Consider the following 12,381-nt stretch of genomic DNA (forward strand, 5'->3'; position numbering starts at 1 on the left):
TGATCACAGCTGGGTAAGCAGATCAAGTCAGAGCTGCGGTGTCAATTAAGACTCAATTAGTATGGATATGACAGTCAACTTGGAGATAGCATTTCTAAGGTTAAAACGTCAACGGGTTGCTGACAGGACCGTCCAGACCGTGGCTTAGTAAGCTGTACTTGAGCCCTACATCCTTCAGTGCAAAGAATCCCAAGAAAACTACGAAACGTATATCAAAGAAACAGAATAAATTGCAAAGACTATGACGAAAATAAACGCTAAAAATCCATATCCAGCGAAAATGCCACCTCAGAGCTGCAGACTTCCCGAATGGATATCTCTTAAAAATCCACCCAATGGTATCATCCCCGATAGCGACGAACTTTTTGCCGCCCTCAAAGAGATACCAAAACTCCAAGAATGCACCAGTATCACCCGAAGCCGTCCGCATGTGCTAAGGGACATTAAATGGTTGGTTATCGGTAAGCAGACTTACACTCTCGACATAAAAAGATGCTTGCTATACCGTCTTCTAAATGTCCAAACATTGACCGACCACCAAAGTGTAGAAGCAGCATGGACAGGGAAGAGTTTCGTACGCCGGAACTTTGCCGCAGATTAAATGAAGCTCTTGCGACACGCTTATAGAGCCAAGAAGTTGCCTACCTGCTCCCTGATAGGGGGCATATCATAGCCGCCCACCCGATTTCTCCTCCACAAATGCTTTATGAGGTCCTAACAACCTACTTCCCTATAGACTTAGATTAGGAGACTGTCTCCTCTATTGAAAAGTTTAGAAGGTTACCTTGCTAGCACATTGATGGTGAAAACCCAGCCGAATATCCCTCAACGGCGCTCAAGGACCAAATCCCTATAATGTGATTTGCAATTGAATACAATGTGGATTTGGAGATATATAATTCAGAGGGGAAAAAAGGTTCATACGACTATATGTTTGCCGCTCGCCGTTCAGAACGTTTCTTGGTGTCGTAGCATAAAATAGAGAAGCTCCAAGGTTGAAATGGGCCAGACTACATAGAGCATATGAATAGTAAAAAACTGGAAATAATTCATCTCCAGCTGTGACTAAGAATAAAAGCTGACTGAAACATAAGAAACGCGAAATTCATCCTCGTCCATTTCCACCTTACGAGCCCATCTGCTAACCCTTCCGTTGCGTCACCACGACTCATCGCCCCGACCTTTTCAACGAAGAGCACGCTCATATCCGGAACTTCCTTCGGAGATCCTGAGTTGCTGCTTGAGAAGGGCTAAACTACCCTTCACGCGACACAAAGTAGAAGTCTGCTCGTGTTGCTTGACAAGGCGCTCCCAGACCTGCAATCCCTGACAGGGCTTTTGGAGCCCTGTGAGGAGTCCACGCTTAACACGGACCTTTGAGTGGCCGAGATTTCGAAGCGGCCCAGATAGGACCCGGTGCCTCTCGTTGTAATACGAGAGAATCAGAATGTCCTTCCGCGGGAGATTGAGCACCTTCTTGGCCAGAGCATCAACGAGGTCAGCAATATGACTCACATACTGAGGATTTAGGACCGAGGTTCCTCCCTGACGTCGGATGACTGTTGTGCCAGATAGAGAGAGGAAAAACGAGGAACCTTGCGAGCACTTGTATCGAGTAGCTATGAAATTTGAGAGGGGTTTTGACGATTGATGTGGAGTGAGATGGTCTGGAATGAAGCCATCGTCCTTGAGATGCGCTCCAATGCTTGTGTAGTATCACCGAAGACAGGGAGACAAGTGAGTTATAAGAGCTGAAGTGTATATGACTTCAGGGTAGGCAAGAAGGAACGAGTATGTATATATAAGGTCTGTCAGCTGTAGGTAGAGTGGAGTTGAAGAGTTTATGAAGAGTTTATGAAGAGTGATTCTTGAGAGTGATGAAAAAGAAGAGGAAGAAAAGAGAAAGGATGGTGGGAGTGGGGGCTTTTATAGACTGAGCCCAAGACACCCAAAGTTGTCAACGGTGAATGGCAGGCTGCGAACAATGGGGAGTGAATACAAAGTCATGAATAACAAGTGAGAGGTAACTCAATTAGAGGTCAGTCACCAATAGGGAGTGAATACAATATCATGTCATGAATGAGAAGTGAGATAATGCGCCGAATAGGTGGTGAATGGCATCTTGGATGCTGTTCCCTTCCTTTGCCTTCTCTGAATACTATTCTATTTATAACATTCTACCATTTACAGTGTTACCTGGAGCTAAGAGGTTAAGGTAGAGAGTTCCATCGATTGCATTGGAGATAAAGACAGAACCTGTTATGGAGAAGAACCATGGAAGTGTTCCACGGTACACAAGCGACACCGGGACTGGACACAGCTCCGACACCTCCAGGGCTTTCAAGGTGGATTTGGTAATCACTCAACGCAGCAACCTACAGTCTTTTACTAGCCCTTCCAGGCCAAAATGTCCTCAATCCTAGTTGAACTTTTCAGAAAAAAGTCGGACAGGAAAAACGTGATCGGATAGCCGAATTTTATATGACCTGTTTGGAAGGCGGCAAACATACTGTGTCCATCGTTATTCTTACATTCCTCTCTACTCTCGGCTCTCTACTTCACTTGCACTCCAAGATCTAACTACGCTGAAAACCAGTTTCGAACAATGGAACGGATCTACAATACCCTTCGCGAGAATAGGAAACTTCCTATGACAGACGAGCAGCTTTCAGACCTCGGAGTCGATTTTCATTAGTTTGATATCCGCACTGGAACAATTTCTTCGCCATCGGTTACAAGCTACTTCCTCCCTCGGGTTGATTTTCGAGATGTTCTCGATTCAGATCTAGCAGATTCACCCTTCCTAAAGGCTGCAAGCTGCTCTGAAGTGCCAGGTCCTCGCCTCAACCCATGGATTCTAGAGTCATTCGAGATGGTCATGTTTCCGGAAATGATGACCGATCAATATAACTATTTTACCTTCATGGGGTGTGGTTTTTCATCTAACGACTTTCACCATAAAGGGTTTTGTATACGTCTTGGCCTTTATAAACTTGTTACTAATAGTCTTCTAGGATCCCTAATAGTGGATGGGTAGTAGACCGGTTAGTGGATAAAGTATCTCATATCTCTTAAATGCTAACTTGCACTCCAGTGACACGCACTTTCTTCTCGGAAGTGTACTACTCTCAGTTTGCCGAGAGTTTCTCGACTTTGAATGTACAAATACCGAGAAGTTGGAATTTCCTCTGGATTCACTGAGCTGCCATAAGCATAAGGGCCACCAACGCTCAATAGTCGGGTTCCGCAACCAGGAGAAATATGGTGATAAACGGCCTTCCTCGATGGAGCTGTTTGCGATCGCCGCATTAACCCACCGAGAAATGACCAAGGTTGATCGGGAAAGGTTGTATAAGAATCGGTCGGACAAGTGCTACTTTACTTTCCCGGTTTGTCTTTCCTTCTTAGGTATCGTTAGTCATTTACTAACATATCATTTAGCATTTAGTATTTCTGATGGACAAATCCGGCGGATGCCGTATGTTCCAATCCTATTTTGATGGTAAGCTTCACGTTCAATTCTCGGAGCTCCTAGATCTAGGACATATGATTGCTGTGCCTGCTTACGGGGAAAAATACTTTGATACGGTTGACAGAAAAGACTGAGAAGTTGAACCTGCTTCTAAAATGGACATGGCCTTTTCCACAAGGAAACACCGTTGCAAATGTTCCAAGGATTTGTGGCAATTGATTTGCTGGGATGATTTTGCTTGGCTGATCGTGCTGGATATCCTGGTTTGCTTATTTTCAAGGTTGACGTTGCTCTAAGAAATGAATATCCTGGTAAGAATCCCTCTTCCTTGATGCCTTCATATTATACCTGTCACCTTAGTACTAGTAATTGAATTAGAGAAAATCGATAATGTAGCTAAAAAATATATATATATAGTGGTGTCAAGGATAAATTGCCTATGAACTACCCAGGTGGATGGTGGGCGAGATTTACGGACCAGTTTCTCCGGTTAACATATAAGTTTGTGATTTCTTTGCGGAAGTTGGATAACCGCCAGTTTGTGCCGTGATGGTAACTAGCTGCCTGAGAAGGGGGGGGTGTGCCGTGGTCACGACTTGAAAGACTTAATGGTCTCCTCGGTGGCTCATGCGTCAGCCACTTTCTCCCATGATGATGCTGGGTAGAAGGAGGGATTGAATAACACTTCTAGTGCCCCAAGAAGAGCCCAATAGCACTGGAACTGTGGTGCGGTCGTTCGTCAGTGAGACTTCCGGTGCATCTGCGACCCCCAGAGCACCACCAGTCGGGGTTCAACCCGAACTCCAAAAACCACTAACGTCCATACCGCCGATCTCCAGCCCTTGATAGAACGAACCCTTTGACGATCTCGGCTGTTTGAGATCTTCAATCACTGTTTCTCTTCGTCGAACATCTACTGACCAGGCCAACCTGAGTGCTCCTCGCATACAATCCTACTCCTCCGTGCTGTCGTACACACTTTCGTGCTATTCGCATTGTTGACCCCGCGTCAGCCTTCTTCTTTTATTTTATATCCACCACAAAGTCAATATCCTCCGGTTTCAAAGAGCTCTCGATCTCCGATTTCGTTCCTGCGCTAGCTAGCGCAGATAACTTTCATTCGATGTCAACCAGCCTCAAGTAGGCCCTCAACACTCGCGGGACTCAACTCTTCGATCTGCTTGCCGGCTCTCATGCGAAGCCTGGTGAAGGCTCCCAAAAGTCTCACCACGGTGGAATCAGCAAGTGGAATACCAATCCAACATTCTTCTTCTGTAGCTCGCCGCCATTATAGACGACGCTCTTGAGTAATACATCAACAGGCGCTCGTCACGTGTACAACAATATTGATTAGACCTTCGCCATTCATACTTACAATACCGACAGCTCTATAGCTCTACCAATAACCTACATATTCATACCTTATACTCCCCAAGGAAACTCCACAGGGCTTACGGCCTCGGAGTTGTGGATTTTTGTCACTGCCTCGTCGCCCCATATCATCCTCTATGCATCGCAGCACAAGTTGCACAACTCGCAGTCAGTACCGTATCTCTCATAGTGAACGTGAAAGCAGCTCTCTATTCAGTCACATTCTTCTCCATCTTACGTGCAGTGTTTATATGCCGAGCACACCGCATCTACTTTTGTGAGCTTCAACTGTTCTAGCCTTCCAGTGGACGAAGCACATCGCGTTGAGCTTCGACAGCTTGATCCACGGAGCCCACTGCGTCTTCGTGTTTCAGTTCCCTTTCTCGCTCTCCCTACAACATCTTGCCAGGCTCCTCCTATTCCGTTCTCAAACACTTGCACGCAGACAACGTCATCTGCGGGAGTCTCCAGGAGCTGATGCATTTCTTGCCTCGGCCGCGGAAGCACGTATGCTAGCCGATGACTTTTGCTAAAGACGGTTTACTTACAAATTCGGGGAATATGTATCTTTGATTTCAAGGCCCGGGAGTCTATATTAGGAAGAATATATCTTTCATTTCCTATCTAAGCCTCCTTACTCTTCTTCCAATCCCGGTGCTGGACAATGGTAAGCGCGACAACAAGAAAACCAACGGCCCGCATCTCTTCGGCGGAAAAATGCTGAAGGGTCCCAGTAGCTGCATTTTCAGATGTGCGTTGCTATCGAGGGGGTTCCCAGAGCGTGTGCCTTTAACCAAGTACTCGATGTACTCATCATGCAGCTCAGTGACAATAAAATATATCTGTGTAGCGTATTGCGCTAACATCACCCATCTATGGGTAACTGATTAGCGATGTTTCTTAAGCATTGGTATAGTGATCATGATCAAACCTACCTTCTGATCGGTGAATCAATTATTTGAACTCTTGGTCCCTTTGACCCTTGAATACCGAGCGTTGTAGTAATCCATGCTAGCATTTCAATTCCCTGTTGCATCAAGACTTCGCTTGCCGAACTCGCTGATAGATGCCCATTCACGAGCTGCCTTGTCAAAGCTATGGATAGCGTCGATGGGTGTCTGCCGCGTCCCTGTCTTCCCTGATTGAGTAGAGAAGCGATGCCATAGGGGAAGCGCAATGTTCAAATGTGGGCCTGCCCATGGAATGGGGGTCCCATTAGGCAAGTAGACATCCTTAAATGAGAACAGAAAGGTAAATAAAAGGATAGAAGAACGGAAAACGGAAAACGGAAAACCGATAGTATTTATAGATACATATAGTCTTTCTAGTAGTCTTTCTAGAAGTTTTTATTATACGGCTTTTATTTAAATATTTCCCCCTTATTAGTGTTATAGCTAGAGTATAGGTAGTAAAGATGGCTTGAAGATGCTTATTTCTTTAGCTGGTCTGTGTTTTGAAAACCTATATTCTTTTCTTGATTGGATTTTGGAATAGACAAAAAACTTCTTTTATATCTAATATATCTAGTATGGCTTCTTTGGTATATATGCGATGAACATGGACAATTTCCGAGCCAAACCCAATGCTAGATAGACCACACACCGTAGTAAGTTCTATAAAAGTTTGTCGCTTTCTTCAAATAATGGAAATCTGAAACTTTTGAAGTATCCCTGGATAGAGCTTCACCTGTGAATTAGCGGTTGAGTTTGCTTTCACGGATGAAACAACTGCTCAACAAAGCGAAGAACACCACAACAACCAAAAAGGCGAAACCCTTGTTGGTGGACCAGCCATAAGAGTCCCGGACAATCCTGGCAGTTGTTGGGTCGAGGGTTTTGATGAAATCCAGACTTTCTCGCACGCCTTCAACAATCTGATCGATATTCTTACTGTCGCGTAGACCTGATTGCAATCGATTCCGCAAGACTTGCTGAACCACAGTTGATGACAAAGAGAGGCCAATCACGGATCCCAATGAGCGGAACAGATATGAGCAAGCGGTGACGACCGCCTGGTCTTCTTGAGTAGCATTCGATACTGGCGAAGTGGTTAGCATGCATTGAAGGGGTGTAAAGTTAACTTAGATAAAAACTTACTCAAACCGATCAAGGTTGTAGTGACACCAATGCCATTGCCGAATGCTGAAATTACCATTCCCAAGATCATCGGGACTATACTAGCCACCACACCACCGGAGAACAGGTATATGCAGAACACACCAGTTGTCAGGGAAGCATACGCAACAACTGTCAGCCAGTAATACTTGCCATACCATTTCATCAACAAGCCTGCAAACACGGATCCAGAGACACCAGAAAGAATGCTTGGCAATAAGCGCAGTCCTGCAGTCGTAGCAGAGACACCATCCACCGCTTGGAAGTATAAAGGGATATAAAACAGGGCGGCAATCCATCCGCCAAAGCTGAAGAAGTTGCAGCTATAGCAAGCAAAGAATGTTCGGTTGAAGATGATGTGACCAGGCGCAAAAGGCTCGGCTGCCAGGTAGATCTCAACTAGGATAAAGATCACGAATAAGACGGCAGACACACCCAGCGAGGCAATTGTCAGGGGTAATTTCCATGAAACATTACTGCCGCGATCAAGACCAATTAGGAAACCAAGAACGGCGCCAACAAGGACTACAGCGCCAAGGAAATCGATGCGACCCAGCTTGGTCTTCCAATGGGCGCTCTCGCGAGCGGGCAGCTTGAGCAGGAACGATACGGCAATGAATGCAATAATGCAGAGAGGGAATTGCGCTAAAAACGCCCTATAAAAAAAAGTCAGATGGCGAAAAGAGATGTGGGTCTTGCATCATTCATACCAGCGCCAGCCAATGTAGTCGGAGAGAATTCCACCCAAGGGTGCACCGGTACCGGCACCTGTTGCATAGATGATATTGATAATACCCTGCCACAGCCCTCGATCACGAAGAGGAACAAGATCACTCATCAAAATGCTGACGACAGTGGTCATACCACCACCACCGATGCCTTGGAAGACCTGTTCGAAAATAGTCAGCACTAAATGATTCAGAGCTGAGATCATATGCGAACATACACGAGCAGCAATCAATTCATTGATATCTCGAGCCAGACCGCAGCCTAAGCATCCAATACCGAAAATCGCATATGCAAAGAGTAGACATGGCTTGCGACCAAAGATATCGCTCAGCTTGCCATATAAAGGCTGGAAAGAGGTTAGAGTGAGAAAATAAGAAGTAGCAATCCAGCTGGTCAGATTGAGAGCTTTGAGGTCGCTACCAATCTGACCATAACTGGCCATAATAATTGTTTGGTCGGCCGCTGACAAGAAGATCTATAAATCCCGTTAGTTACAACTCTGATAACAGAATCAATGAGCATTGAGAAAGAATTCATACTCCAAGCGAGATGGCAGGCACAATATATTTAAGCTGTTTCTGCGCATCATGGAACGGCTCTTTGCCTGAATCCTCTGTCTGAACTGGATCCCCTGATTCCACATAGTGATTAGAAATCGTGCCGTTGGAGATAGTGCCGTTGGTGGACGCGGATCCCAGCAACGGGGAATTCTCGGTAGGAGATGTCTCTAGAGCCATTATCGAGACTGTATTTATCAAGATCGCTCCAGATTGTCCCAAAGTCAAAATGACTTGACTGAACTTCTACGGGGAAAGAAACAAAAAGAAAAGCGAAAGCATCTAAACCCCAAAAACTCTCCACACGTGAAGATAAGCGGCCCCTCACTCCCGGGGCCCGACTTATCCGTTTCGCCCAATCAAATGCCCCCAATTCCTCGGGCTTATGCCGCCAGACCTTTGATCTGCGACGACATCGGCAAACCCTCGCCTGGGCTATGGTCCTATGTTGTATTTTATTGATAAATCCCCTCAATTATAGAACTATATTGATAGGCATTGAACGGTCATAAAGTCGGCTGTTAAAGAGGTATCTGAATATATGCAAATATTTCCAATTAACTCCCAATTCCCTGAGTTCATGCTGTCGAAGGCATAGGGACTGGCCCACCAGGTGAGTCAGCCAGACGGGCAGTCAGCACCTCGACACCATCCTCAGTTACGAGAAGGGTATGCTCGAACTGGGCTGACAGAGATCCATCCTGGGTGGTACTGGTCCAGTCGTCGGGCCAAGTGCGGTCACGGTGGGTACCAATGTTGATCATGGGCTCAATTGTAAAGCACATACCGGGCTTGGCAGTGCCCACAGCCTTGTTCTTAGCGTAATGAGGGATGTTGGGCGCACAGTGGAATAGTTGGTTGATACCGTGACCGCAGTAGCTTTTGACGACACTGCAGTTACGGCCCTTGGCATGCTTCTCAATGACATTGCCAGGTTCGCGGAACAACATGCCAGGCTTGACGAGGTCAATTGACTGATCCAAACATTCACGCGAGGTTTCCACCACTCGGACAGCGTCGGGGTTCGCAAGTGCCTTGTCTCCAACATAGTAGGTCTCGTTGATATCGCCATGGAATCCCTTGTGGTACAGAGTGACATCGATGTTGACAATGTCTCCATCCTGCAAGGGCCGTTGATCGGGAATACCATGGCAGATAGTCTCGTTGACCGAGGTACATACGGACTTGGGGAAGTTCATGTAGTTCAGGGGCGAGGGGTAAGACTAAAATATATGTCAGTATGGTTTTGTGCACCAGAGAGTAGCTCCTTGTACATCACGCTCGATACAAGCCTTGTGGACAACTTCGTCGATGTAATCCGTTGTTACACCAGGCTTCAATTCACGTGCGGCAGCATCCAAAACCTCACGAGCCAATCGGCAAACCTTGCGCATACCCTCTTGTTCCTCCTTATTCAAGATGGTGATGTTATGACGGCCGATAAGCTTTTGCTCGGAGCGGGGAATACCATCGCGAGCATAGTCCGGGTGGGGGATCGCCTTGGGAATTGTTCGTTTGGCGGATAGAGGATAGACGGGCCTCAAAGAACCGCTGTATGGGAAGGATGGGTACGGATTGAAGGTTCCGGTGGCTGGATCTGGTTCAGAAACTACCTTCGGAGGAAAAAGATTGGTGAGGATATTACTCTTTTTGTGAATGCTCTTATGTTCACTCTGAAGTGGACGGTCAGCCCTTGTTTCCCAAATAGAAAGGAGCATATATTGCGCATCTTCCAGTCACATTCGAGTGCCTACATACCCAGCTTCGCTTGAAACAGTCCTGCGAACAGAAGAAACTGTCCGTGCCGCTCTTTAGACATGTCGGGCATTGTAGAGTGCCTGCGTCGTTGGGACAGTCCACACCCCGGCATTTGCGATTGGCAGCTTCAGCCATATTGGAATAGCAGAAGCGAAAAAATAAAATAATTGAGGGAATACTTAGTAAAGAGTGGATTTAAATGGAGGCCAAAACTTCAAGAAAATCCCCGCCGGCCGCAAGGCGATATGGAACTAAACTTCATTTGGACTAGTACCAAAATGGCTAATATTAGCCTGAGGCAGCAAGGCAACAATTGAGATGACTAATGTCGATCAACTCATTTTGGGAACATTGGTAAGGCCGATTTCGCAGCACGTGATGACGACTTACGATTCTGTTTCAACACATATTTGTCTTCAGTTTGGACATTGACCACCTGAGCAATTAGGATGGCCATTCCGAGGCAGAAAGTGGTTGTTGTGGGTGCTGGCCCAGTAGGGTCCTTGGCAGCTCTGTATGCTGCGTCAAGAGGTGATGAGGTGGAAGTATATGAGCTCCGTGGAGGTACGTTCCAAAGCCTTGGGTAACCCTTCTTTTTCTTTTTTTCACCTCTGCGTGGCCACCGTTGAGAATGATCTGATCCTCAAGAGAGGCGGTGCATGTATTTTGGCCAGAAATGGCTGGCTTTTGTCAAGACGGCATGTCTCGCAAGGTCCCTGCCTCAACTCTTCAAGAGAAAACCACCCCGATTAATCTACATTGTGATATGCTACTGTCTTCGATACCCCCTGAATTTGTCCTGGCTCAGTTGTGATTCATTACGAATTCTTCCGAACTGACGCCAATAATCCCTGCACATCCGTAGATCTCCGGGACCCCACGACTGTGCCATTGAACTTTACCAAGTCTATCAACTTGGCACTCTCCGAACGTGGAATTACATCTATGAGACACTCTGGTCGGGATGATTTAATCGACAATGTCCTCCGTGAAGCGATCCCCATGCATGGACGAATGATCCACGGACGAGACCGAGGAGATTTGTGGGAAGCTGCACAGGCCTATGATGTTCACGGCCGGGTATGCACCGATCACCTGCTTGGCAGTTGTTATTTCTATTTATCCTGCAGATCATAGCTAACCACTACTGCAAGGCTATCAATGCTATCGACCGAGGAACTCTCAATAATGCTCTGCTCGATGAGCTGGAGAAGACTCCCAATGTCAAGCTATTTTTCAACCACAAACTCACTGGTGCTGACTTCCGCACCAACAAGGCCTGGTTTGAGCGCAGAATCCCCGGCGAGACGCCTATGGCCGATGATGCCGGTATAGCTGGCCGAGTACCGGAAATCGAGGTGTCCTTCGACTACCTCATCGGTGCTGACGGTGCACACTCCGCCGCGCGCTACCACCTGATGAAGTTTGCTCGTGTTGATTATCAACAAGAATACATCGACACTCTCTGGTGCGAGTTCCGGATCCCACCAACAGAGGATGGAGACTTCCGTATTTCGCCAAACCACCTCCATATCTGGCCTGGGCGCGAATTCATGTTCATAGCACTACCATCAGCGGATAAGTCATTCACATGCACCTTATTCGCACCATCCTCGCACTACAACACCCTTGAGACCTCATCAGAGGACCTGCACGAATTCTTCGACTCCCATTTCCCCGGAGTATGCCCAGAGTTAATCGAGCCGGCGGCATTGAGTGAGCAATTTGCGGAAAACCCGCACCTCCCACTAATTAGCATCAAATGCAACCCCCACCACTTCAACGCCAGCGTCGTCATTATCGGCGATGCAGCGCACGCAGTCCTGCCTTTCTACGGACAAGGACTGAATGCCGGCCTCGAAGACGTCCGGGTCCTTTTCGAGGAACTGGACGGGCACGGAGTCTACGACCTTAACTCTAGCATCTACACACGCGGTCTCAAACGCCAGGGAGCCTTCCAATCATACACAGACCAGCGGTGCGCTGATACGCATGCCATCAACGATCTATCGAAGGAAAATTATCTCGAAATGCGCTCGGGCGTCAAATCGCCGCTGTACAAGCTGCGCAAGACGATCGAAGAAACCATCGACCACCATTTCCCGATCTTTGGCTGGAAAACGCAGTACGCCCGTATCAGCTTCAGTAACCAGCGGTACTCAGAGGTAATTGAAGCTGTTCAGCATCAGAGCCAAGTGCTTGGTCTTGGTTTGAGCGGGGCTTTGGTTGCCGGTGTTGGTGCTGTGTCCATTCTGATGTGGAAGTACCCTCAGTATCTCTCGCCTGTGGGATTGGTTCGGTGCTCACGTCACTTGGCTTGTGTCGGGCTGAGGACTATTCAGAAATTCATTCATATGTAAAGCTGCTTTGTCGGAAAGGT

General features: G+C 47.0%; 6 protein-coding genes across 6 annotated transcripts; 3 read left to right on the top strand and 3 right to left on the bottom strand.

Moving 5' to 3' along the window:
* Nucleotides 1–280: 280 nt before the first annotated feature.
* Nucleotides 281–601, top strand: N7537_000818 (uncharacterized protein; the record flags this gene model as incomplete). The annotated part of the gene is made up of 2 exons (XM_056891876.1): nucleotides 281–461; nucleotides 549–601. 2 exons carry the CDS (start codon nucleotides 281–283, stop codon nucleotides 599–601), a joined length of 234 nt encoding a protein of 77 aa, XP_056756871.1.
* A 584-nt stretch (nucleotides 602–1,185) lies between these two features.
* Nucleotides 1,186–1,682, bottom strand: N7537_000819 (ATP-dependent helicase NAM7; the record flags this gene model as incomplete). The annotated part of the gene is made up of 2 exons (XM_056891877.1): nucleotides 1,186–1,619; nucleotides 1,646–1,682. The coding sequence occupies 2 exons, from the start codon at nucleotides 1,680–1,682 to the stop codon at nucleotides 1,186–1,188; spliced, it is 471 nt and encodes a 156-aa protein (XP_056756872.1).
* Nucleotides 1,683–2,605: 923 nt separating this feature from the next.
* Nucleotides 2,606–3,606, top strand: N7537_000820 (uncharacterized protein; the record flags this gene model as incomplete). Its single annotated transcript, XM_056891878.1, is given in 5 exon segments — nucleotides 2,606–2,680; nucleotides 2,696–2,928; nucleotides 3,015–3,044; nucleotides 3,095–3,389; nucleotides 3,442–3,606. 5 exon segments carry the CDS (start codon nucleotides 2,606–2,608, stop codon nucleotides 3,604–3,606), a joined length of 798 nt encoding a protein of 265 aa, XP_056756873.1.
* A 2,930-nt stretch (nucleotides 3,607–6,536) lies between these two features.
* N7537_000821 (putative MFS multidrug transporter) lies at nucleotides 6,537–8,423 on the bottom strand (the record flags this gene model as incomplete). Its single annotated transcript, XM_056891879.1, has 5 exons — nucleotides 6,537–6,880; nucleotides 6,940–7,613; nucleotides 7,668–7,846; nucleotides 7,904–8,161; nucleotides 8,226–8,423. The coding sequence occupies 5 exons, from the start codon at nucleotides 8,421–8,423 to the stop codon at nucleotides 6,537–6,539; spliced, it is 1,653 nt and encodes a 550-aa protein (XP_056756874.1).
* A 398-nt stretch (nucleotides 8,424–8,821) lies between these two features.
* On the bottom strand, nucleotides 8,822–10,136 carry N7537_000822 (methionine aminopeptidase MAP1; the record flags this gene model as incomplete). Its single annotated transcript, XM_056891880.1, has 3 exons — nucleotides 8,822–9,466; nucleotides 9,518–9,916; nucleotides 10,002–10,136. The coding sequence occupies 3 exons, from the start codon at nucleotides 10,134–10,136 to the stop codon at nucleotides 8,822–8,824; spliced, it is 1,179 nt and encodes a 392-aa protein (XP_056756875.1).
* Nucleotides 10,137–10,450: 314 nt separating this feature from the next.
* On the top strand, nucleotides 10,451–12,361 carry bna4 (kynurenine 3-monooxygenase; the record flags this gene model as incomplete). Its single annotated transcript, XM_056891881.1, has 3 exons — nucleotides 10,451–10,565; nucleotides 10,867–11,081; nucleotides 11,156–12,361. 3 exons carry the CDS (start codon nucleotides 10,451–10,453, stop codon nucleotides 12,359–12,361), a joined length of 1,536 nt encoding a protein of 511 aa, XP_056756876.1.
* Nucleotides 12,362–12,381: the final 20 nt, after the last annotated feature.

The sequence above is a fragment of the Penicillium hordei genome (genome assembly GCF_028827395.1).
Source record: "Penicillium hordei strain IBT 12815 chromosome Unknown utg000001l_segment0_segment0, whole genome shotgun sequence".
Classification (NCBI taxonomy): domain Eukaryota; kingdom Fungi; phylum Ascomycota; class Eurotiomycetes; order Eurotiales; family Aspergillaceae; genus Penicillium; species Penicillium hordei.